General features: G+C 49.4%; 1 protein-coding gene across 1 annotated transcript; it reads left to right on the plus strand.

The window, feature by feature from the left end:
* The first annotated feature begins 17307 nt into the window (after positions 1-17307).
* Positions 17308-23184, plus strand: LOC119930072 (SH3 domain-binding glutamic acid-rich-like protein 3). Its single transcript, XM_038748522.1, has 3 exons — positions 17308-17404; positions 21810-21977; positions 22978-23184. The coding sequence occupies exons 1-3, from the start codon at positions 17327-17329 to the stop codon at positions 23095-23097; spliced, it is 366 nt and encodes a 121-aa protein (XP_038604450.1). The 5' UTR covers positions 17308-17326; the 3' UTR covers positions 23098-23184.
* The last annotated feature ends 1322 nt before the right edge of the window (positions 23185-24506 follow it).

Genomic DNA, 24506 nt, shown 5'->3' on the forward strand with positions numbered 1-24506 from the left:
TACTTTATTGTATTCTACCAAGTGCTTTGTTCAGCACTCTGTACACATTCAGCGCCAGTAAGTACCACCGATCGGCTGAAAGATCCCACAGACCGGCAGGTGAGTCCCCAAGGGACCGAAATCCCATCTAACTCTGCCCCTATCTTCATCATCAATCGTATTTATTGAGCGCTTACTATGTGCAGAGCCCATCTTACTTCTATTTATGTCTGTCTCCTCCTCTAGACTGTAACATCATTGTGGGCAGGGACTGTATTTGTTACATTGTTCTACTGTATTCTCCCAAGCACTTAGTACGGTGCTGTGCACACGGTAAGCGCTCAGGAAATACGATCGACTGACTGACTGATTGCAGTGCTCGTCGCAGAGCGGATGCTCGGTCGGCAGCGCTCTTTCCTGTCAATCCTATTTATTGAGCGCTAAGTCCCCCTCTTCAGGACAAACAACCAGACTGAAATGCGGGAGAGTCGAGTCTCTGGATCGGTGGCATTTAATGATGGCATTTATTAAGTGCTTACTATGTGCAAAGCACTGTTCTAAGCGCTGGGGAGGTTACAGGGTGATCACGTTGGGGGGCTCACAGTCTTAATCCCCATTTTACAGATGAGGGAAGTGAGGCCCAGAGAAGTGAAGTGACTTGCCCAAAGTCACCCAGCTGACAGTTGGCGGAGCCAGGATTTGAACCCATGACCTCTGACTCCTAAGCCCGGGCTCTTTCCACTGAGCCACGCTGCTTCACTAAGCATTTCCCAGGTTGCGGATCCCCTCAGAGCCAGACGTTACCCCCGGCTCACCAGGATGAACGGGAAAAGCGTCTGGTGGCGGCCAGTTTGGGAAGGAGCAAGGAGTCAGGAGTGGTCATTCAGGCTTTGACTGGGGCCACTGTGTCCCCTCTAATAATAATGATGGCTTTTATTAAGCGCTTACTATGTGCAAAGCACTGTTCTAAGCGCTGAACCTCTAAGCTTGTGTTCCATCTCTCGCTGACCTCACTGGAAGCCCAGAGACTTCCACTAATAATAATAATCATTGTGATAGTTGGTAAGCACTTACAGTGTTCCGAGCACTGTGCTAAACGCCGGGGCGGATACAAGATGATCAGGTAGAAAAGAGTACCTGTCTGTCCCACATGGAGCTTACAGTCTAAGGGGCAGGGGGAACGGGAATTTAATCCTCATTTTACAGACAAGGCAAATGAGGCCCCGAGAAGTTATGACTTGTCTGAGGTCACACCGCAGGCAAGGGGTGGAACCAGGATTAGAACCCAGGCCCTCTGACTCCCAAGTGTGGGCTCTTTCTTCTGGGCCAATCAGTGGTATATATTGCACACTTACTGTGCGCAAAGCACTGTGCTAAGTGCTTTGGAAAGTACACTGTAACAGAGTTGGGAGATGCGATCCCTGTCCTCAAGGAGCTTACAGTGTGCAGGGAGAAACGGACATGAAAATACGGTACAGATAGGAAAACCTTCCTCTCTTCTCGGCCCCGTGGTGTGGGAGGTTCTGGCCGACTCCAGTCACGGAGACCCAGTGGCTTTGATCAGCTCCGGCCCCAAGCTTCCCCCCACACCCAAACACTCTGGGATGAGAGAAGTCCAAACCAGGTGCAGCTCTGTTCCGAACCGGGCCCTGGTCCAGAGAGAGGAGGAGAGGAGCGAGGCCACAGATAGGCTGAGCAGCAAGAAGTTCTGGCCTGAGGAGACCAGTGGGATTTAGCCAGTCACCTCATGGGAAAACCGGGATGCGGCAATCCTTCTCTGTCCCAGAGCAAAGCCTGGAAGTGATGGTTTGTATCACCAGCTTGGAAAAGTGTCTCCAGGGCTCCACGGGTCTCAGCGGATCCATCCCCACCCATGGTGCCAATACCCGCTTAGTATCTCACGGACTGTGGGCACAGACCTTCCATGAGGGCAGAGTCAGACTCTGCCAGACTGGCCAACGCGTTGTTTCGGAGAGATGGAGTGGGCGCCGTGGCCAAGCTGCGCTCGAATCCTCTGTGTCCCTCAGGTATCTGCGGAAATCATCGCCGGGTCGGCTACGTCCCCCAGGCTGGCCACCCGACGTGGCTGGCAGCTGATTGGCAGGGGCAGGGCTGTGGCACGAAGGCCTGTGTCAATGTCCACCCAAGGACCAATGTCCACCCGCAAGTGATGCGGGTGGGGGGCCTCAGACACCAGAAAGACCACTCTGCCAGGGAGCCGCAGAGCCGGACCACGTCCTGCTGCCCCGCACCCATCCCCGGAGATGTCCGGTGGTCGGCAGACTTCTCCAGGTGATGATGACGGTATTTGTTAAGCGCTTACTCTGTGTCAACCGCTCTTCTAAGCACTTGGGTTGAACACAGTCCCTGTCCCACACGGGGCTCACAGTCTTCATCCCCATTTTCCAGTTGAAGTAACCGAGGCCTAGAGAAGTGAAGCGACTTGCCCAAGGTCACCCAGTAGACAAGTAGAAGAGCTGGGATTAGAATAATAATAATAATAATGGCATTTATTAAACGCTTACTATGTGCAAAGCACTGTTCTAAGCGCTGGAGGGGTTATAAGGTGGTTGTCCCATGGGGGGGGGGGGCACAGTCTTAATCCCCATTTGACAGATGAGGGAACTGAGGCCCAGAGAAGTGAAGTGACTTGCCCAAAGTCACACAGCTGACAATTGGTGGAGCCGGGATTTGAACCCACAACTTCTGACTCCAAAGTCCGTGCTCTTTCCACCGAGCCCCGCTGCTTCTCAATCCAGGTCCTTCTGACACCCGGACCCAGGCTCTACCCACTAGGCCTTACTGCTTTCCGGTCTTCACCCGGCCACGCCAGCTTGGGATCTCCCACTTCTGGGCTCCAGCTTCCAGCCCCCGCGCCCCTCTCCTGCCAGCCCAGCCGGGCACCGGCGGGGCGATGTGGTGGGCAGCCCACCGCTTTAAACGAGGGCAGGGGCCCCGGCAGGGGCCACCTCCCTGCTAGGTTGGGTGGAGATCTGCAGGTTGGGGGTGCTGAGTTCATCGCTGCCCCCACCCCCGGCCGCGCTGCCCAGGTGGAGCAGGGCGAGGGGCTGCGGGACCCCCGTCCGGCCCGGCCCCGGCTCAGGGCCGGACTCCGGGCCCCGCAGGCCGCCGGCCTGCGAGAGGTGCGTCGTGAGCGCTCCGGAAGCCACCAGGTTGGACACAGAGCCGCACCTGGTCAGGTTCTCGTCGAAAAACTGCTTGTACAGCTCCTCCACCTTCTTCTCCATGTAACTGTTCAGCAGGGAGTTAGACAGGGGCAATCCAGCTGGGAACAGGCTCCTCTCTGGGACCTCGTCCCCCCGTGGCGGGCGCGGGGCGGAGGGGGCCCCGGGCGGCTCCTCTCCGGCCGGCTGGCCCGGCGGGATGTCCGCCGAGAGCAGGACCGGGCCTGGGGAGGTGCCTCCGGGGGAGAGGCCGTCCTCGCCATCGTAAATGCTGGCCACGCGGTCGCCGCCGATCTGGAGGTCGGGGTAGGCCCGGCAGATGCTGGCTCCGGACCAGGACCGGTACAGGTCCAGCTGGCCTTCTCCTCCGCCAGCCCCGGGGACACCCCCCAAAAAGGGCACCGGAGCCCCCGGGATGGTCCTCTCACCTACAGTCCCCCAAGGGACCACCCGTTCCCGGCTTCTGGGGCCCGCAGGGGAAATGGCCCCATCTTCCGGGCCTCGCAGCTGGCTCTGCCACATGTCCTGCCCGGGCTTTGGCTTTCCCGGGCACCGGTGGGGGTCCGGAGGGTGGGTCTCTTTCTTCCCTCGGTAGGCGAGGCCGCTCAGGCAGCCTTCGGCTAACATTTCCGAAGCAAAGGCTTCGGGCCGGCGCGGCTCGGCCTGCTCCTCCTGCAAAGACGAAAGAACGCCAAGGAGGAAATGTCGGGGGGGGGGGTGGGCGATATAGCTGGGGGCCAGAAGGATGTGTACCTCTTTATGTGTGTGGTGTGTGTTTGTGTGTACACATGTGAGAGCATGAGCAGGCATGAACCCAGTCCACCCTGTTCTGAGCGCTGGAGTAGAGACAAGTTATAACTCTATTTATTTTATTTGTGCATATTTATTCTATTTATTTTATTTTGTTAATATGTTTTGTTTTGTTCTCTGTCTCCCCCTTCTAGACTGTGAGCCCACTGTTGGGTAGGGACTGTCTCTATATGTTGCCAACTTGTACTTCCCAAGTGCTTAGTACAGTGCTCTGCACACAGTAAGCGCTCAATAAATACGATTGAATGAATGAATTAAAGTTAATCAGGTGGGACACAGTCCCTGCCCTACAATGGATTGACAATCAGGCAGAAGGGAGAACAGGTATGGAATCCCCATTTTACAGATATGGAAAATGAAGCACAGGGTAGTTAAGTGACTTGCCCAACGTCACACAGTAGGCCAGTGGTAGAGCTGGGATTAGAACATCAGCGCTTAGTACAGAGCTTGGCACACAGTAGGTACTTAACAAATGCCATATAAAAATGGGTCTCTGGTTCCCAGGCCCATGTCTTATCCACTAGACCAGAAACAGACATCAATACCAGGAAATAAAATGACAGATATATACATAAGTGCCGTGGGCTGGGGGAAGGGGTAAGAGAAAAGGGGGCCAGTCAAGGTGATGCAGAAGGGAGTGGGAGATGAGGAGAAGTGGGGCTTAATCTGGGAAGGCCTCTTGGAGGAGATGGACCTTCAGTAAGGCTTTGAAGGATGGAAGAGTAATTATCTGTGGGATTTGAGGAGGGAAGGCATTCCATCATTCCATTCCATTGTTATTATTATTATTATTATTATTATTATTATTATTATTATTATTATTCCAGGTCAGAGGCAGTACGTGGGCCAGGGTCGGCGGCGAGACAGGCGAGATGGAGGCACAGCTGCTTACTATGTGCCAGGTGTTGTACTAAAGCACTGGGGTAGATACAAGCTAATCAGGTTGGACACGGTCCCTGACCCACATAGGGCTCACAGTCATCCATTCATTCATTCAATCGTATTTATTGAGCGCTTACTGTGTGCAGAGCTCTGTACTAAGCACTTGGGAAGTACGAGTTTGCAACATATAGAGACGGTCCCTACCCAACAGAGGGCTCACAGTCTAGAAGGGGGAGACAGACAACAAAACAAAACATATAAACCAAATAAAATAAATAGAATAAATATGTACAAGTAAAATAAATAAATAGAGTAATACATCCGTACAAACATATATACATATATACAGGTGTTGTGGGGAGGGGAAGGAGGTAAGGCAGGGGGGATGGGGAGGGGTGTAGGGGGAGAGGAAGGAGGGGGCTCAGTCTGGGAAGGCCTCCTGGAGGAGGTGAGCCCTCAGTAGGGCTTTGAAGGGAGGAAGAGAGCTAGCTTGGCGGATGTGCGGAGGGAGGGCATTTCAGGCCAGGGGGAGGACGTGGGCCAGGGGTTGACGGTGGGACAGGCGAGAATGAGGCACGGTGAGGAGATTAGCGGCAGAGGAGCCGCTAGGCAGTCGTAGTCCCCAATTAGCAAATGAGGTAACTGAGGCTCAGAGAAGTGAAGTGACTTGCCCAAGGTCACACAGCAGATTGGTGGCTTAGAACCCAGGTCATGTGGCTCCCAGGCCCGTGCTTTCGAAAGATTGTTTGGGAGCCCGCAGCCTTCTTTTCCCTAGGATGTCCAGATCTGTAATATTATTGATTTATATTAATAGCCTTCTCCCCTTCTAGACTGTGAGCTCCTTTGAGAAGTCGATCCCATTCCACTAAGCTGCAGCCCTGGATCACCTCCACAGTTTGCTTCCTTCACTCTTGTGCACGAGTCGCAGAGCGCTGCTGGCGGAAATCTAGACATCTGTCCGACCTCGCCCGCTTCAAGTTTATCCATACGTGTTTTTACTCTGCCCTCTCCTCTGCCTGGAAACATTATTTCCCCATCCTTAATGATACCCACGCCCTTTGCCCTCACCAGTTGTTCCAGATGTTTAATTCCCTCCTCAAACCCCCTGTCCCCCCGTCTCCCCCCATCTCTTGCCCCTAATGATCTGGTCAAGTACCTTCTTGAGAAAATCGAAAATAGGCGTGATCTCCTAAAATCTCCCCTGCTCCTCCCCAGTCCCTCCCCCTTCCTGCCCCTTCTTCAACTCTCCCATCTTTCCCAGCAGTATCTCTGAAGATCTCCCACCTTCTCTCAAAATCACCCTGTCCACCTGCACATTCATTCATTCAATCGTATTTATTGAGTGCTTACTGTGTGCCGAGCACTGTACTAAGCGCTTGGGAAGTACAAGTCGGCAACAACCCCATCCCTTCGCCCCTTATCAAAACAGTTGCCCCCTCCCTTCTTCCCTCCCTAACTGCCATCTTCAACCGTTTGCTCTCTGATGACTTCCCCACCGCTTTCAAACATGCCCATGTCTCCCCATTCTAAAAAAACTTCCCTTGACCCCACGATTCCCATCTCCCTCCTATCTTTCCTCTCCAAATTCCTTGAGCAAGTTGTCTACACTCACCATCTCAAGTTCCCCTCCTCCGATTCTCTCCTCGACTCCCTCCGATCTGGCTTCCGTCTCCTTCGCTCCACAGAAACCTCCCTTTCAAAGGTCACCAAAGATCTACTTCTTGCCAAATCTGACAGCCTCTATTTCATCCTAATCCTCCCAAACGCTCAGCTGCCTTCAACATTATTGACCCCCGCCCCTCTTTCTCCTGGAAACATTATCCAATCTCGACTTCCCAGACCCTGTCCTCTCCTGGTTCTCCTCCTATCTCTCTGGCCGCTCATTCTCAGTCTCCTTCACGGGCTCCTCCTCTGCCTCCCACCCCCTAACTGCGAGGATCCCTCAAAGTTCAGTTCTTGACCCCCTTTTATTCTCCATCTACACCTTCTCCCTTGGAGAACTCATTCGCTCCCATGGCTTCAGTTATCACGTCAATGCAGATGATTCCCAAATCTCCATCTCCAGCCCTGATGTCTCTCCCTCTCTGCAGTCTTGCATTTCTTCCCTCCTTTAAGACGTCTGTACTTGGATGTCCTGCCATCACCTTAAACTTCACATGTCAAAAACAGAGCTCCTCATCTTCCTCTGACTTTCCCTTCATTCTAGATAGCATCACCATCCTTCCTGGCTCACAAGCTCATAATCTAGGTGTCATCCTTGACTCCTTATAATAATAATAATGACGGCATTTATTAAGCGCTTACTATGTAAAAGGCACTGTTCTAAGCGCTGGGGAAGTTACAAAGTGATCAGGTTGTCCCACGGGGAGCTCACAGTCTTAATCCCCATTTTACAGATGAGGTAACTGAGGCCCAGAGAAGTGAAATGACTTGCCCAAAGTCACACAGCTGACAACTGGCAGAGCCGGGATTTGAACCCATGACCTCCGACTCCAAAGCCCGTGCTCTTTTCCACTGAGCCACGCTGCTTCTCTCATTCAACTCACATACACTTGTACAGATTTACTATTCTATTTACTTTCTCAATGATGTGCATGTAGCTTTAATTCGATTTGTTCTGACGATTTTGACTCCCGTCTACACGGTTTGTTTTGTTGTCTGTCTCCCCCTTCTAGACCGTGAGCTCGTTTTTGGGTAGGGACCGTCTCTATACGTTGCCGACTTGTACTTCCCAAGTGCTTAGTACAGTGCTCTGCGCACAGTAAATGCTCAATAAATACGATTGATTGATTGATTGATTGCTCTGCACACTGTAAATGCTCAATAAATACGATTGAATGAATGAATGAATGAATATACAATCCCTCACTAAATCCTATTGGTTCCACCTTCACAACATCGCCAAAATCTGCTCTTTCCTCTCCATCCAAACTGTTACCACATTAATCCAACCACTTAATGCGTCCAGCTTGATTACGTATGAGCCACCTTGCTGATTTCCCTGCCTTCTATCTCTCCCCACTCTTGTCCCTCCTGCACTCTGCTGCATGGGTCACTTTTCTACAAAAATGCTCAGGCCATGTTTCCCCCACTCAAGAACTTCCAGGGGTTGCCCGTCCACCTCCACATCAAACAGAAACTCCATACCCTGGGATGTAAAGCGCTCGATCACCTTGTCCTCTCCTACCTCACCTCGCTACTCTCCTACTGTAACCTAGCCCGCGTTCCGTTGAAACTTGAACAGAACCTGGTTTAGGGAATTTTTTTTTCGGATTGTTCATTTAACTTGTTAAGTGCTTTCTATGTGCCAGGCACTGTACTAAATGCTGGAGTAGAGACAAGATCATCAGGTGGAACACAAGTCCATTGGACTCTGTCTTAATCCCCATTTTATAGGTGAGGTAACTGAGGCACAGAAAAGTTAAGTGACTTGCACAAGGTCAAACCGCAGACGTGGCGGAGTCAGGATTAGAACCCAAGTCCTCTGACCAAGTCCTACTGAGAGCTCACCTCCTCCAGGGAGGCCTTCCCAGACTGAGCCCCCTTTTTCCTCTCCTCCTCCCCATCCTCCCCGCCCTACCTCCTTCCCCTCCCTACAGCACCTGTATATATGTTTGTACAGATTGATTACTCTATTTATTTTACTTGTACATATTTACTATTCTATTTATTTTGTTAGTGATGTGCATCTAGCTTTATTTCTATTTATTCTGACGACTTGACACCTGTCCACATGTTTTGTTTTGTTGTCTGTCTCCCCCTTCTAGACTGTGAGCCCGTTGTTGGGGAGGGACCGTCTCTGTTGCCGACTTATACTTCCCAAGCGCTTAGTACAGTGCTCTGCACACAGTGAGTGATCAATAAATGTGATTGAATGAATGAAGGAATGACCACCAGGGCCATGCGCTTTCCACTGGGTCAGGCTGTTTCTCATTTCCTATAGTGTGCACAAATATCCCTCTTTAATCTAGAGTCTCACAATGTTCATATTATTATGATTATGGTATTGGTTAAGTGGTTAGAGAAGTGCTTTGCACACAGTAAGCGCTTAATAAATGCCATCATTATTATTATTATTATTATTATTATTATTATTATTATTAGAGAAGCAGCATGGGTTAGCAGAAAGAGCACGGATTTAGGAGTCAGAAGTCATGGGTTCTAATCCCGGCTCTGCCACTTGTCAGCTGTGTCAGCTTTGTGACTTTGGGCACCTCACCTAACTTCTCTGTACTTCAGTTGCCTCATCTGTAAAATGGGGATTAAGACTGTGAGCCCCACGTGGGACAACATAATTACCTTGTATCTTCCCCAGCGCTTAGAACAGTGCTTGGCATATAGTAAGCGCTTAACAAATACCAGCAATAATAATAATAATAATAATAATAATAATAATAACAATGATAATGGTATTTATTAAGCGCTTACTATGTGCCAAGCACTGTTCTAAGCGCTGGGGAGGTTACAAGGTGATCAGGTTATCCCACATGGGGCTCACAGTCTTAATCCCCATTTTACAGATGAGATAACTGAGGCCCAGAGAAGTGAAGTGGCTTGCCCAAAGTCACACAGCTGACAAGTGGTGGAGCCGGGATTTGAACCCATGACCTCCGACTCCAAAGCCTGGGCTCTTTCCACTAAGCCACGCTGCTTCTCCTGTTATTATTATTATATTATTATAATATTATTTTAATTATTATTATATATTATATATCATATATTATATTATGTTATATGTATGATATATTATAATGCATTATTATAATTAATAATTGTGATTATTGTAGTTGATTATAATTATTATAATAATTAATAATTATAATTATAATTAATTATTATTATTATTATGCTAACCTCACTGTTCCTGTTCTCGCCACCAACACCTCACCCACGTCCTCCCTTCTCAAATCTGACAGACAGTTACTCTCCCCACCTTCAAAGCCTTATTGAAGGCCCATCTCCTCCAAGATGCCTTCCCGAAGCCCTCTTTCCCTTTTCTTCCACTCCCTCCTGCATCGCCCTGACTTGCTCCCTTTGCTCTTCCCCCCTCCCAGCCCCACAGCACTTATGTACACATCCGTAATGTATTTATTTATAGTAATGTCTGTCTCTCCCTCTAGAATGGAAGCTCGTTTTGGGCAGGGAATGTGTCTGTGACATTGTTATATTGTACTCTCCAAAGCACTTAGTACAGTGCTCTGCATCCAGTAAGCACTCAATCAATACAATTGATTGTTTGTGGATAGGGAACACGTCTACCAACCCCGTTGTATTGTACTCTCTGAAGCACTTACTACAGTGCTCTCCCTTCTGATTCATCTATTCATCCCCTTCTAGACTGTGAGCCCACTGTTGGGTAGGGACCGTCTCTATATGTTGCCAACTTGTACTTCCCAAGCGCTTAGTACAGTGCTCTGCACACAGTAAGCGCTCAATAAATACGATTGATTGATTGATTGATCTATGCACTTGGATCTCTAACCTTTGGACATTTGATATTCGCCTCACCCCCACCCCTCTACAATAATAATAATAATGGCATTTATTAAGCGCTTACTATGTGCAAAGCACTGTTCTAAGCGCTGGGGAGGATACAAGGTGAGCAGGTTGTCCCACGGGGGGCTCACAGTTTTCATCGCCATTTTACAGATGAGGTCACTGAGGCACAGAGAAGTGAAGTGACTTGCCCAAAGTCACACAGCTGACAAGTGGCGGAGCCAGGATTTGAACCGATGACCTCTGACTCAGCGGCCCAGACTGAGCCCCTTCATTCCTCTCCCCTCGTCCCCCTCTCCATCCCCCCCTCTTACCTCCTTCCCTTCCCCACAGCACCTGTATATATGTATGTATGTATGTTTGTACATATTTATTACTCTATTTATTTATTTATTTATTTATTTTACTTGTACATATCTATTCTATTTATTTTATTTTGTTAATACGTTTGGTTTTGTTCTCTGTCTCCCCATTCTAGACTGTGAGCCCACCGTTGGGTAGGGACTGTCTCTATATGTTGCCACCTTGTACTTCCTAAGCGCTTAGTACAGTGCTCTGCACACAGTAAGTGCTCAATAAATACGACTGACTGATTGATTGATTGGCTCCAAAGCCTGAGCTCTTTCCACTGAGCCACGCTGCTTCTCATACTTATGTACATATCTTTAAATTATGCATGATATATTATCAACTATTCATTTATTCATATTAATGTCTGCCCCCTCCTCTAGACTGTAGGCTCGTTATGGTGTCTGCCACTTCTCCTGTATTGTACTCTCCCAAGTGCTCAGTACAGCGCTCTGCACATAGCAAGCGCTCAATAAAAACTATTGATTGTTTAATGGACTGATCCCATCCAAATCCCAGCCGGAAAAGGGAACTCCAGCTGGGAGACTGACATCGGGGTGGGGTGGGCTCTTTTGCAACATAGCTTGCGTAAACATCCAAATTCACCCCGCCGTATGGAGCCCGGCTTTCTTTCCGTTTATGCAAATGTTTCAAACCGAGTCCAATTCTCCTTTTGCTTGTCCAGATTTTTCCTCCACGCCCTGGGAACTTCCACACGCTGTGCCCGGGCCCAATCTGACAGGCTTGTCCGGGGGCCAAGATGATCGAAATCCCTGTTTCCCAACAGGGCCCAGGGCAGAGTTCGGAGTAGAGGCAGCTTGGATTTCTCAGGAAGACCCCAGCCTCCTTTCCTAAAAGTCCAGGCCGGAGAACACTTAATTGACTGGTCAGTCGGTGGTATTTATTAATAATAATAATGGCATTTATTAAGCGCTTACTATGTGCAGAGCACTGTTCTAAGCGCTGGGGAAGTTACAAGGTGATCAGGTTGTCCCACGGGGGGCTCACAGTCTTCATCACCATTTTGCAGATGAGGGAACTGAGGCCCAGAGAAGTGAAGTGACTTGCCCAAAGTCACACAGTTGACAAGTGGTGGAGCCGGGATTTGAACCCGTGACCTCTGACTCCAAAGCCCGGGCTTTTTCCACTGAGCCACGCTGCTTCTCTAATTTATTGAGCGCTTACTGTGCGCAGAGCACTGTGCTTGGGGCTGGGGAGAGTACAGCAGTGGTAGCAGACCGGACCCGTGCTCTCGAGGAGCTGACCGTCAAATGGAGCGTGGCTCAGTGGAAAAAGAGCCCGGGCTTTGGAGTCAGAGGTCGTGGGTTCAAATCCCGGCTCCGCCACTTGTCCGCTGTGTGACTTTGGGCAAGTCACTTCACTTCTCTGGGCCTCGGTTCCCCCATCTGTAAAATGGGGATGAAGACTGTGAGCCCCACGTGGGACAACCCGATTACCTTGGATCTACCCCAGCGCTTAGAACAGTGCTTTGTACATAGTAAGCGCTTAACAAATACCAACATTATTATTATTATTAAATGGAGGGAAATATCCCTCGGGAAAGCCCTCGTTTCTCTAACTCACAGAGGAGGCCGAGGCTGGAAAGGGCTGGCAGTTAATCAATCGATCGATGGCATTTCCTGACCCTGAGCCCCATGCGGGACGGGGGGGACTGTGTCCGACTTAACTTGTAACTACTCCAGTGTTTAGAATGCCGCTTTATACATAGTAAGCACTTAACAAATGCCAGAATAATAATAATAATAATAATAATAATTATGGCATTTGTTAAGCGCTTACTACGTGCAAAGCACTGTTCTAAGCGCTGGGCGGGGTTTATTTATTTATTTATTTTGCTTGTACATAGCTATTCTATTTTATTTTGTTAGTATGTTTGGTTTTGATCTCTGTCTCCCCCTTTTAGACTGTGAGCCCACCGTTGGGTAGGGACTGTCTCTAGATGTTGCCAATTTGTACTTCCCAAGCGCTTAGTACAGTGCTCTGCACATAGTAAGCGCTCAATAAATACGATTGATGATGATGATGATCAAGTTGTCCCACGTGGGGCTCCCAGTCTTAATCCCCATTTTTACAGACGAGGTAACTGAGGCTCCGAGAAGTTAAGCGACTTGCCCGTGGTCACACAGCAGACTGGTGGTGGAGCCGGGATTCGAACCCACGACCTCTGACTCCAAAGCCCGGGCTCTTTCCACCGAGCCACGCTACTTTTCTAGAAGAATATTGAGCGCTTGCTATAGAGGGCTGGACTGAGAGATGGAGACAGCGCAGTCCGACAGGATCGGAAGACCCGTCCCCTGCCCGCAGTGTAGTTGGGGGGTCCTGACTTACCCTTCCGATGGTGTTTTTGGGGGGTGGGGGGCACCCACCAGCTCCAAGCTCACCCCACCGCCTCCGCCTCCTTCAGGGAAGACCACCCGAGGCCTGTCGTCTCCTCAGTTGACCCCGCTAGCCCTAGGCCTGCGGCCGCCGCGGATCTGAGCGGGCACCCGGTTCCCCTTCCGCCGGCCCGGCCCCCGGCAGTCCCTCGTCCGGGCCCCAGGATGTGGGGAGGGACGGACGGAGGGAAGTGTGGAGACGGACCCGGTTTCGGGGGGAAGAGAAAAGCAGCCCTGTGGCTGCGGCCTGGAGTGGGAACTTCTCATTTTGAGTGTCGGCCCAAACGGGGTGGGATGTTAGCTCCCGCAGTGGTGGCATAGGCCATCAATCGGTCAGTCAGTCGTTACTGCGTGCGGAGCGATAACCATAATCATAATATTAATTGCGGTGTTGGTTAAAGGCTTACTATGTGCCAATCACTATTCTAAGTACTGCGAAGCAGCGTGGCTCAGTGGAAAGAGCCCGGGCTTTGGAGTCAGAGGTCACAGGTTCAAATCCCAGCTCTGCCAATTGTCGGCTGGGTGACTTTGGGCAAGTCACTTTACTTCTCTCTGCCTCAGTTCCCTCATCTGGAAAATGAGGATTAAGACTGTGAGCCCCCCGTGGGACAACTTGATTAACATGTAACCTCCCCAGAGCTTAAAACAGTGCTTTGCACATAGTAAGCGCTTAATAAATGCCATCATCATTGTCACTGGGGTAGATACAGGATAATGGGGTTGGACAGAGTTCATGTCCCCCATGGGGCTCACATTCTTAATCCCCATTTTACAGGTGAGGTAACTGAGGCACAGAGAAGTTAAGCGACTTGCCCAAGGTCACGCAGCAGACAAGTGGCGGAGAAGGGATTAAAACCCTCGTCCTCCAACTCCCAGGCCTGGGCTCTTTCCTCTAGGCCATGCTGCTTCCTGGACTAAGTGCTGGGGAGAGTGCAATATAACAGACACAATCCCTGCCCACATCCCAAGAGCTTGGTACAGTGCTCTGCACACAGTAAGCGCTCAATAAATACAATTGATTGATTGATTCTCTGTCTCCCCCTTCTAGACTGTGAGCCCACTGTTGGGTAGGGACCGTCTCTATATGTTGCCACCTTGTACTTCCCAAGCGCTTAGTACAGTGCTCTGCACACAGTAAGCGCTCAATAAATACGATTGAATGAATGAATGAATGAACGAGCTTACAGTCTAGAGGGGGAGACAGGCAGTGATATAACTAAATAAAATTACAAATATTTCCATAAGGACTGTGGGCTGCGGGTGGGGGGACTAAAGTGAACAAGTCAACCAATCAATCATATTTTTTGAGAGCTTACTGTGTGCAGGGCACTATACTAAGCGCTTGAGAGGGTACAATATAATAAAGTTGGTAGACACATTTCCTGCCCACAGAGAGCTTATAGTCTAAAGGGCAATAGCTCTACCAATCAAGAGAAGCAGCGTGGCTCTGTGGAAAGAGCCCGGGCTTTGGAGTCAGAGGTCATGGGTTCAAATCCCGGCTCTGCCAATTGTCAGCTGGGTGACTTTGGGCAAGTCACTTCACTTCTCTGGGCCTCAGTTACCTCATCTGTAAAATGGGGATGAAGACCGTGAGCTCCTCCTGGGACAACCTGATCACCATGTAACCTCCCCAGAGCTTAGAACAGTGTTTTGCACATAGTAAGCGCTTAATAAATGCCATAAAAAATTAAAAAATCAATCAATTAATGATATTTATTGAATGCTTATTGTCTGCGGAGCCTGTACTAAGTGCTTGGGAGAGTACAACAGAGCACAACAATACAGTCTAGAGGAGGAGACAGGCATTACTATAAATATTGATATAAATATCAGCATGTTTAATAAGTGAATTTATTTATATTAATGACTCCTTGCTCACCCCCTCCCTTCTGCCCCCAGGAAGCCTGGAGAGGAAACAACGTGGCTCAATGGAAAAGAGCACGGGCTTTGGAGTCAGAGGTCATGAGTTCAAATCCTGGCTCCACCAATTGTCAGCTGTGTGCCTTTGGGCAAGTCACTTAACTTCTCTGTGCCTCAGTTCCCTCATCTGTAAAATGGGGATTAAGACTGTGAGCCCCCCGTGGGACAACCTGATCACCTTGTAACCCCCCCAACGCTTAGAACAGTGCTTTGCATATAGTAAGCGCTTAATAAATGCCATCATTATTATTATTATTATTATTACTGAAACTACTGAGGGCCTGCCTGGGAGTCAGGAGATATGGGTTCTAATTCTGACTCTGGCCCGTGCCTGCTGTATGACCTTGGACAAGTCACTTTGCTGTGCCTCAGATACCTCATCTGTAAGATGGGGATGAAACACTTCATTCATTCATTCATTCATGCATATTTATTGAGCTCTTACTGTGTACAGAGCACTGTACTAAGTGCTTTGGAAATACAAATCAGCAACATATCGAGACGGTCCCTACCCAACAACGGGCTCCCATCTCATCCTCATCTGTCAGGTGAACATAGCTCATCTTACGGCAGCGTGGCTTAGTGGGAAGAGCACGGGCTTGGGGGGCAGAGGTCATGGGTTCTAATCCGGCCTCTGCCACTTTGAGCTGTGCGACTTTGGGCAAGTCACTTAACTTCTCTGTGCCTCAGTTACCGCATCTAGAAAATGGGAATTAAGACTGTGAGCCCCATCTGGGGCAACCTGATAACTTTGTATCTCCCCCAGCACTTAGAACAGTGCTTAGCACATAGTAAGAGTTTAACAAAAACCATTATTATTATTATTAAACACTTGTTCTCCCTCTGCCTTGGACTGTGGGATTGGACTGTGTCCATTCTGCTTGTATTGTATCTATGTCTGTACCTTTCACATAGTGCTTAAGAAATGCTATTATCATTATTATTACTATTATTATTATTGAGCCTTCCCTGTCTAATCTCTCACCTCCTCACCCTATTCTCACTCCCTCTGTGTAATTTATGCTCTTGTCAGCCCCATTGAGCACTGTGATACTCACCCCTCCCTCACAGCACTTAAAAACAGCCTGGCTTAGTGGCCTGGACTGTGAGCCCGCTGTTGGGTAGGGACCGTCTCTAGATGTTGCCAACTTGGACTTCCCAAGAGCTTAGTCCAGTGCTCTGCACACCGGAAGCGCTCAATACATCCGATTGAATGAATGAAGCGTTTGGGAGAGGATATATAACAATGTATCGGACATTCCCTGTCCTTCCATCCCCTCCCCCGCCCTCAACTGTCCACTGAGCGAAGCGATTCATTCATTCATTCATTCAATCGTATTTAATGAGCGCTTACTATGTGCAGAGCACTGTACTAAGCGCTTGGAAAGTACAATTCAGCAACAGATAGAGACAGTCCCTACCCAACAACGGGCTCACAGTCTAGAAGGGGGAGACAGACAAAACAAAATAATAATAACAGTATCAAAATAGATTAGAGTTATAGATATAAACACATCATTAATAAAATAAATAGAATAATAAATATGTACAAATATACATAATCTGCGGGGTGGAGAAGGGGGTAGAGCAGAGGAAGGGAGTAGGGGAGATGGGGAGGGGAGGAGGAGCAGAGGTAAAGGGGCTCAATCTGGAAAGGCATCTGCTGTGTGACCTTGGGCAAGTCACCTCACCTCTCTGGGCCTCAGTTCCCTCATCTGTAACTCGATACTGTGTCCATCCTGATTAAACCGTATCTACCCCTGCATTTAGAACAGTGATTGGCACATAGTAGGCTCTTAACAAGTACCACTATTATTACTATTATCGTCATTATCATTATTATTATATTCATTTAGTGATTTGTGAATCATTGGTATCGATTTCAAATTCCAAAACCTGGAATAGACGCGAGCGGCCCGCCCCCTCGCAAAAGCGATGCGCGGGCGGGGCTCTCATCACCGCCCACTGTTGGGTAGGGACCGTCTCTAGATGTTGCCAATTTGTACTTCCCAAGCGCTTAGTACAGTGCTCTGCGCACAGTAAGCGCTCAATAGATACGATTGATTGATTGATTGATTGATTGATCACCGCCCCATCCCTCCTCCCAGATTTTTAGCCAATGAGCGGCTGCCTTCCCCTTCGGCCAATCGGGAGCTTCGGTTGGTTTCCCTTAGCAACCAGCTGGGTTTCCCGGAGCGGTCCTGCCGTTGCCCTGGCAACGGGAGGAGGGAGGAAGGGGAGGAGGAGGGGAAGGGAAGGAGGGGGAGAGGTCGTCACCCCACGACCCCCACCCCCACCCAGAGCTGGACCATGAGCCTTCGTGGCGGCGGCGACGACCCCAGCCACGGCATCAGGGTCTATTACAGCAGCGTGAGCGGCTCCCGGGAGGTGATGCTGATCATCATCATCACTCGTATTTATTGAGCGCTTACTATGTGCAGAGCACTGTACTAAGCGCTTGGGAAGTACAAATTGGCAACGGATGATGATGATGGTATTTGTTAAGCGCTTACTATGAGCCAAGCACTGTTCTAAGCGCTGGGGGGAGAGCCAAGGTAATCAGCCTGCCCCACGTGGGGCTCACAGTCTCAATCCCCATTTTCCAGATGAGGGAACTGAGGCACAGAGAATAATAATATAATAATGGTATTTGTTAAGCGCTTACTATGTGTAAAGCACTGTTCTAAGCACTGGGGGGAAACAAGGTGATCAGGTTGTGCCACGGGGGGCTCACAGTCTTAATCCCCATTTTCCAGGTGAGGGAACTGAGGCACAGAGAATAATAATATAATAATGGTTTTTGTTAAGCGCTTACTATGTGCAAAGCACTGTTCTAAGCACTGGGGGGCTACAAGGTGATCAGGTTGTGCCACGGGGGGGCTCACAGCCTTAATCCCCATTTTCCAGATGAGGGAACTGAGGCACAGAGAATAATAATATAATAATGGTTTTTGTTAAGCGCTTACTATGTGCAAAGCACTGTTCTAAGCACTGGGGGGATGCAAGGTGATCAGGTTGTCCCACGGGGGGCTCACAGTCTTAATCCCCATTTTCCAGATGAGGGAACTGAGGCCCAGAGAAGTGAAGTGACTTGCCCAAAGTCGCACAGCACACAAGTGGCGGAGCTGGGATTAGAACCCACGACCCCTGATTCCCAAACCCGGGATCTTTCCACTGAGTCACGCTGCTCAGGTGAGGGCCGGGGGGCGGATGGAAGCCCCCAGCCCCAATTTCCAAGCTTCTGAGCCTGGTGAAAAGGCCTCCCCCCCACCCCAGATCACCACCATCATCAGCAATCAATCGGGCAGTCAATCGACAGAATGAATGATGGCATTAAGCGCTTACTAGATGTCACACACTGTTCTAAGCGCTGGGGTAGATAGGAGCTAATTAGGTTGGACCCAATCCCCGTCCCACCTGGGGCTCGCAGTCTTGACCCCCATTTTACAGATGAGGGAACTGAGGCCCAGAGAAGTGACTTGTCCAAGGTCACATAGCAGACAAGTGGCAGAGCTGGGATTAGAACCTGGGTCCTTCTGACTCCCGGGCCTGTGTTCTATCCACTAGACCACGCTGCTTCTTGGTCGTATTTACTGAGCGCCTGGACTGTACTGAGCGCTAGCACCGAACTGAGGACTCTCGGGGAAACTGGACACCCCTTTGGCAACCGTGGAGCGAATGAGGCCACCTGCATGTGAACAATTCTTGGCGGACATCAAGATCAAGAGCTATTTGAAGTGTGCTACGTGGCTACTTTCATTCGATCGTATTTATTGAGCGCTTACTGTGTGCAGAGCACTGTCCGAAGCACTTGAAGTAGTCTGTTGAACGCGGGGGTGATGGTTAGAACAATTCAGCGTATTGATCGATCGGTTTGTGCAGAGTCCTGGTCAAATGCTTAGAACCGTGCTCTGGACTGTAAGTGCTCAATAAATACCTTTGATGATGATGAGAAAAGTCTGTAGACTGCAGGGTCGTCACCCACGTCACCTTATTGAGAATCTTACCTCCTTCCCTTCCCCACAGCACCTGTATATATATATACATATATATATATGGTATACAGAAATGCTCTGGGCATGTCACTCCCCTCCTCAAAAATCTCCAGTGGTTACCTATCAACCAATGAATCAAGCAAAAACTCCTCTCAATTTCAAGGCTGTCCATCCCTGTAAACATATATATATATATATAGATATATCTATGTATATATATATATCTATATATATATATGTTTGTACATATTTATTACTCTATTTATTTATTTATTTTACTTGTACCTATCTATTCTATTTATTTTATTTTGTTAGTATGTTTGGTTTTGTTCTCTGTCTCCCACTTCTAGACTGTGAGCCCACTGTTGGGTAGGGACTGTCTCTATATGTTGCCAGCTTGTACTTCCCAAGCGCTTAGTACAGTGCTCTGCACACAGTAAGTGCTCAATAAATACGATTGATTGATTGATTGATTGATTAAGCAGCGAGGGTTAGTGGAAAGAGCCCGGGCTTGGGAGTCAAAGGTCATGGGTTCTAATTCCGGGCCCAACACTTGTAGGCTGTGTGACCTTGGGCAAGTCACTTCGCTTCTCTGGGCCTCAGTTCCCTCATCTGTCAAATGGGGATGAAGACTGTGAGCTCCACGTGGGACAACCTGATCACCTTGCATCCTCCCCAGTGCTTAGAACAGTGCTTGACACCTAGTAAGTGCTTAACAAATACCACCATTATTATTATTATTATTATTATTACACTCTCTGTGGGCAGGGATGATATCCACCAACTCTAGTGTACTCTCCCAAGTGCTCGCTACAGTGCTCTACACACAATAAGCGCTCAGTAAATATCATTGATGATGATGACTGTGAGCCCGTTGTTGGGTAGGGACCGTCTCTATATGTCGCCAACTTGTACTTCCCAAGCGCTTAGTCCAGTGCTCTGCACACAGTAAGCGCTCAATAAATACGATTGAATGAATGGAATGAATGAATGATGATGGGAATGGTCTGTTAAAATGCAGGGTCGTGACCCACTAGACTGTACGCTCTTTGTGGACACGAATTATGTCTACCAACTCTAGCGTACTCTCCCAAGTGTTCACTACAGTGCTCTGCACACAGTAAGCTCTCAGTAAATACCACTGATGAAGGTGATGATGATCATGAGAATGGTCCATAGAATTCAGGGTCATTCATTCGGTCAGTCGTATTTATTGAGCGCTTACTGTGTGCCGAGCACTGTACTACGCCCTTGGAAAGTACCATGAACCACCAAACTGTACAATCTTTGTGGGCAGGGGTTGTGTCTACCAATTCTACCATACTCTCCCAAGCACTTACTACAATGCTCTGCACACAGTAAGCGCTCAGTAAATACTATCGATTGATTGATTGATCTTGAAGCATGGTGTGCTGCAGGGCAAACTTGATCAGTTATATAATGACTGATAAAAACCCTGTGGGGTTGATTATTCCAGGAGTTCTCTGGTTCTCACTTGGAGAACTAACAGACATAAGAAATGTCGAGGCCTCCCCTTTTCCCGGAATCACCCCGGCCCCTACAAGAGCGAGCGTTCCTTGCACCCTGAATTCATTCATTCATTCATTCATTCATTCAATCGTATTTATTGAGTGCTTACTGTGTGCAGAGCACTGTACTAAGCGCTTGGGAAGTACAAGTCGGCAACATGTAGAGACGGTCCCACCCAACAACGGGCTCACAGTCTAGAAGGGGGAGACAGACAACAAAACAAAACATGTAGACAGGTGTCAAAATCGTCAGAACAAATACCATTAAAGCAATATGCACATCATTAACAAAATAAATAGTAAATATGTACAAGTAATTAAATAGAGTAGTAAATCTGTACAAATATATGTACGGGTGCTGTGGAGAGGGGAAGGAGGTAGGGTTGGGGGGATGGAGAGGAGGAGGGGAAAAGGGAGTTTCAGTCTGGGAAGGCCTCCTGGAGGTGGTGAGCTCTCCATAGGACTTTGAAGGAAGGAAGAGAGCTAGCTTGGCGGATGTGTGGAGGGAGGGCATTCCAGGCCAGGGGAAGGACGTGGGGCGGGGGTTGACGGTGGGACAGGCAAGAACAAGACCCCGAGAGGAGGTTAGTGGCGGCAGAGGAGCGGAGGGTGCGGGCTGGGCTGGAGAAGGACAGAAGGGAGGTGAGATAGGAGCGGGTGAAGGGATGGACAGCCTTGAAACTGAGAAGAGTTTCTGCTTGATTTGTTGATTGACAGGCAACCACTGGAGATTTTTGAGGAGGGGAGTGACATGCCCAGAGCATTTCTGTACAAAAATAATCCAGGCAGCAGAGTGAAGTATAGATTGAAGTGGGGAGAGACAAGAGGATGGGAGATCAGAGAGGAGGCCGATGCAGTAATCCCGTCGGGATAGGACGAGAGATTGAACCAGCAAGATAGCGGTTTGGATGGAGAGGAAAGGGCGGATCTTGGCGATGTTGTGGAGGTGAGACCGTCAGGTTTTGGTGATGGATCGGATGTGAGGGGTGAAAGAGAGAGCGGAGTCGAGGATGACACCGAGGTTGCGGGCTTGTGAGACGGGAAGGATGGTAGTGCCGTCTACAGGGATGGGAAAGTCAGGGAGAGGGCAGGGTTTGGGAGGGAAGATAAGGAGTTCAGTCTTGGACATATTGAGTTTTAGTTGGTGGGCAGACATCCAGATGGAGATGTCCTGAAGGCAGGAGGAGACACCAGAGACCATGGCGGGGGTGGCATTGGGAGGAGCAGGTGGGCAGGACCACCAACCCCCCTCTCTCCCGGCTCGGGTAGGTGAAACAGCACCAGACGGAAGTGCTGCGGATCCTGGATGGGAACAGGACGCCGTATGAGCTGGTGGACGTGTCCATCAGCGACCTGGTGCTCCAGGAAATGAGAAAGAAGGCCGGGGACCCGGAGGCCGTGCCGCCACAGATCTTCAACGGAGAACAGTACTGCGGAGTAAGAGCGGCCGCCCGATGCCAGCTGGCACTGCCGAGGGGACGGGCATGGGGACTCCCGGCCGGAATGGCCCAGGCGCCCCGCTGTCTGCTGAGACGTCAGGGCCCAGGCCTCTCGCCCTTCCAGGAGTCGATTCGGGTGCCCCTGCCCAGCCTGTCCCTGCCGGGGCCTGGAGTGCAACGAGGCGGCAGGTGGGCAGGGGCAAGGCATGGGCCAGAAGCTCACAGCCGGTCACTCAGGTCCCTCTGGGGGCTTCTGGGGGGAACCGAGGGGTCAGAAGACTGTCACAGGCCATTCATTCATTGTCATATTTTTCCAGCGCTTTCTGTGTGCAGAGCACTGTACTAAGCGCTTGGGAGAGTTCATTATGACAATATGACAGACACGTTTCCTGCCCACAGTGAGCCTATCTTGCTTCCCTAGCCCCCAACTAGGGGGGCAACCCCTCCTGCATATAGAGAAGCAGCATGGCTCAGTGGAAAGTGCTCTGCACACAGTAAGCGCTCAATAAATACGATTGAATGAATGGAAAGAGCCCGGGCTTTGGAGTCAGAGTTCATGGGTTCAAATCCCAGCTCCACCAATTGTCAGCTGTGTGACTTTGAGCAAGTCATTTCACTTCTCTGGGCCTCAGTTACCTCATCGGTAAAATGGGGATTAAGACCGTGAGCCCCCCGTGGGACAACCTGATCACCTTGTAACCTCTCCAGCGCTTAGAACAGTGCTTTGCACATAGTAAGCACTTAATAAATGCCATTATTATTATCAGGGCTTCACCTCCAACCCATCATTTTCAAGGGAGAGGCCAGTTTTTCCCCCGGGGCCTTGGCTCCCCTTGGGGGAGAGGGGGAGGGTCAGGGGCTGGGGGGGGGACAGGGAGAGGCGTGGACACTTGTACCCCCAAATGGAAGGGGCTTCCCACCCAGGGATCGGTGGGGGCGGAGGGGAGGCCCTGGCCTTGGCTCATCCCAAAGGGTGGGTCCATCTTCCCTGTATCCAGGACTTCCAGAAGCTGTTCGAGGCCACAGAAAACAAAGAGGTCCTGAAGTTTCTGAAGGGGCCGTCAGTCAAGCTGCCCGAGCCCAAGAAATCCAAGAGCCATTTGGCGAGCGGCCCGTAGGAGCCGGACAGTGGGAGAGCTGCCGGTCAAATGCGTGGAATTAGCTTTGTAACGGGTGTCCGGCGGAAAGGCCCTATTAAAGTTGGACACGATCGTGAGGCCGTGGACACCTGTGGGTCATTGCAGGCCACCAAACTGGCTCTGTATGGCCCGGGACCCCTACACTGGTCCTGCCTTGGGTTCTCAGGTTAGGGGGGGGACCCTTCCAGGCCCCACGAGGCCGCAGTTTGAAACCATTCATTCATTCATTCATTCATTCAATCGTATTAATTGAGCACTTCCTCTGTGCAGGGCACCGTACTAAGCACTTGGGAAGTACAAGTTGGCAACCTATAGAGACGGTCCCTACCCAACAACGGGTTCACGGTCTAGAAGGGGGAGACAGACGACAAAACAAAACAAGTAGACAGGTGTCAATACCATCAGAATAAATAGAATTATAGCTATATACACATCATTAATAAAAATAAATAGAATAGTAAATATTCTAAATAAATATAAATATATATAAATTTAAATATAAATATACATTTATATAAATATAAAAATATATTTAGAATATAAATATGCTAAATAAATAGAGCAATAAATCTGTACAAGCATAAATACAGGTGCTGTGGGGAGGGGAAGGAGGTAGGGCGGGGGGATGGGGAGACTTTTAGACTTTTAGACTGTGAGCCCACTGTTGGGTAGGGACTGTCTCTATATGTTGCCAATTTGTACTTCCCAAGCGCTTAGTACAGTGCTCTGCACATAGTAAGCGCTCAATAAATACGATTGATGATGATGGGGAGGAGGAGAGGAAAAAGGGGGCTCAGTCTGGGAAGGCCTCTTGAAGGAGGTGAGCTCTTTTGCCGCCGAGACTGGGACCCAGTAAACGGGGAGGAGGAAGAGGAAGGAGGCCGGCACAGAGTGGCTCAATGGAAAGAGCCCGGGCTTTGGAGTCAGAGGTCATGGGTTCAAATCCCGGCTCCACCAATTGTCAGCTGTGTGACTTTGGGCAAGTCACTTAACTTCTCTGGGCCTCAGTTACCTCATCTGTAAAATGGGGATTAAGACTGTGAGCCCCCCGTGGGACAACCTGATCACCTTGTAACCTCCCCAGCACTTAGAACAGTGCTTTGCACATAGTAAGTGCTTAACAAATGCCATTATTATTCCCCCTCGTCCCCCTCTCCATCCCCCCATCTTACCTCCTTCCCTTCCCCACAGCACCTGTATATATGTCTGTACATATTTATTACTCTATTTATTCATTTATTTATTTTACTTGTACATATCTATTCATTTTATTTTGTTAGTATGCTTGGTTTTGTTCTCTGTCTCCCCCTTTTAGACTGTGAGCCCAATGTTGGGTAGGGACTGTCTCTATATGTTGCCAATTTGTACTTCCCAAGCGCTTAGTACAG

Source organism: Tachyglossus aculeatus, chromosome 6, assembly GCF_015852505.1.
Source record: "Tachyglossus aculeatus isolate mTacAcu1 chromosome 6, mTacAcu1.pri, whole genome shotgun sequence".
NCBI lineage: Eukaryota > Metazoa > Chordata > Mammalia > Monotremata > Tachyglossidae > Tachyglossus > Tachyglossus aculeatus.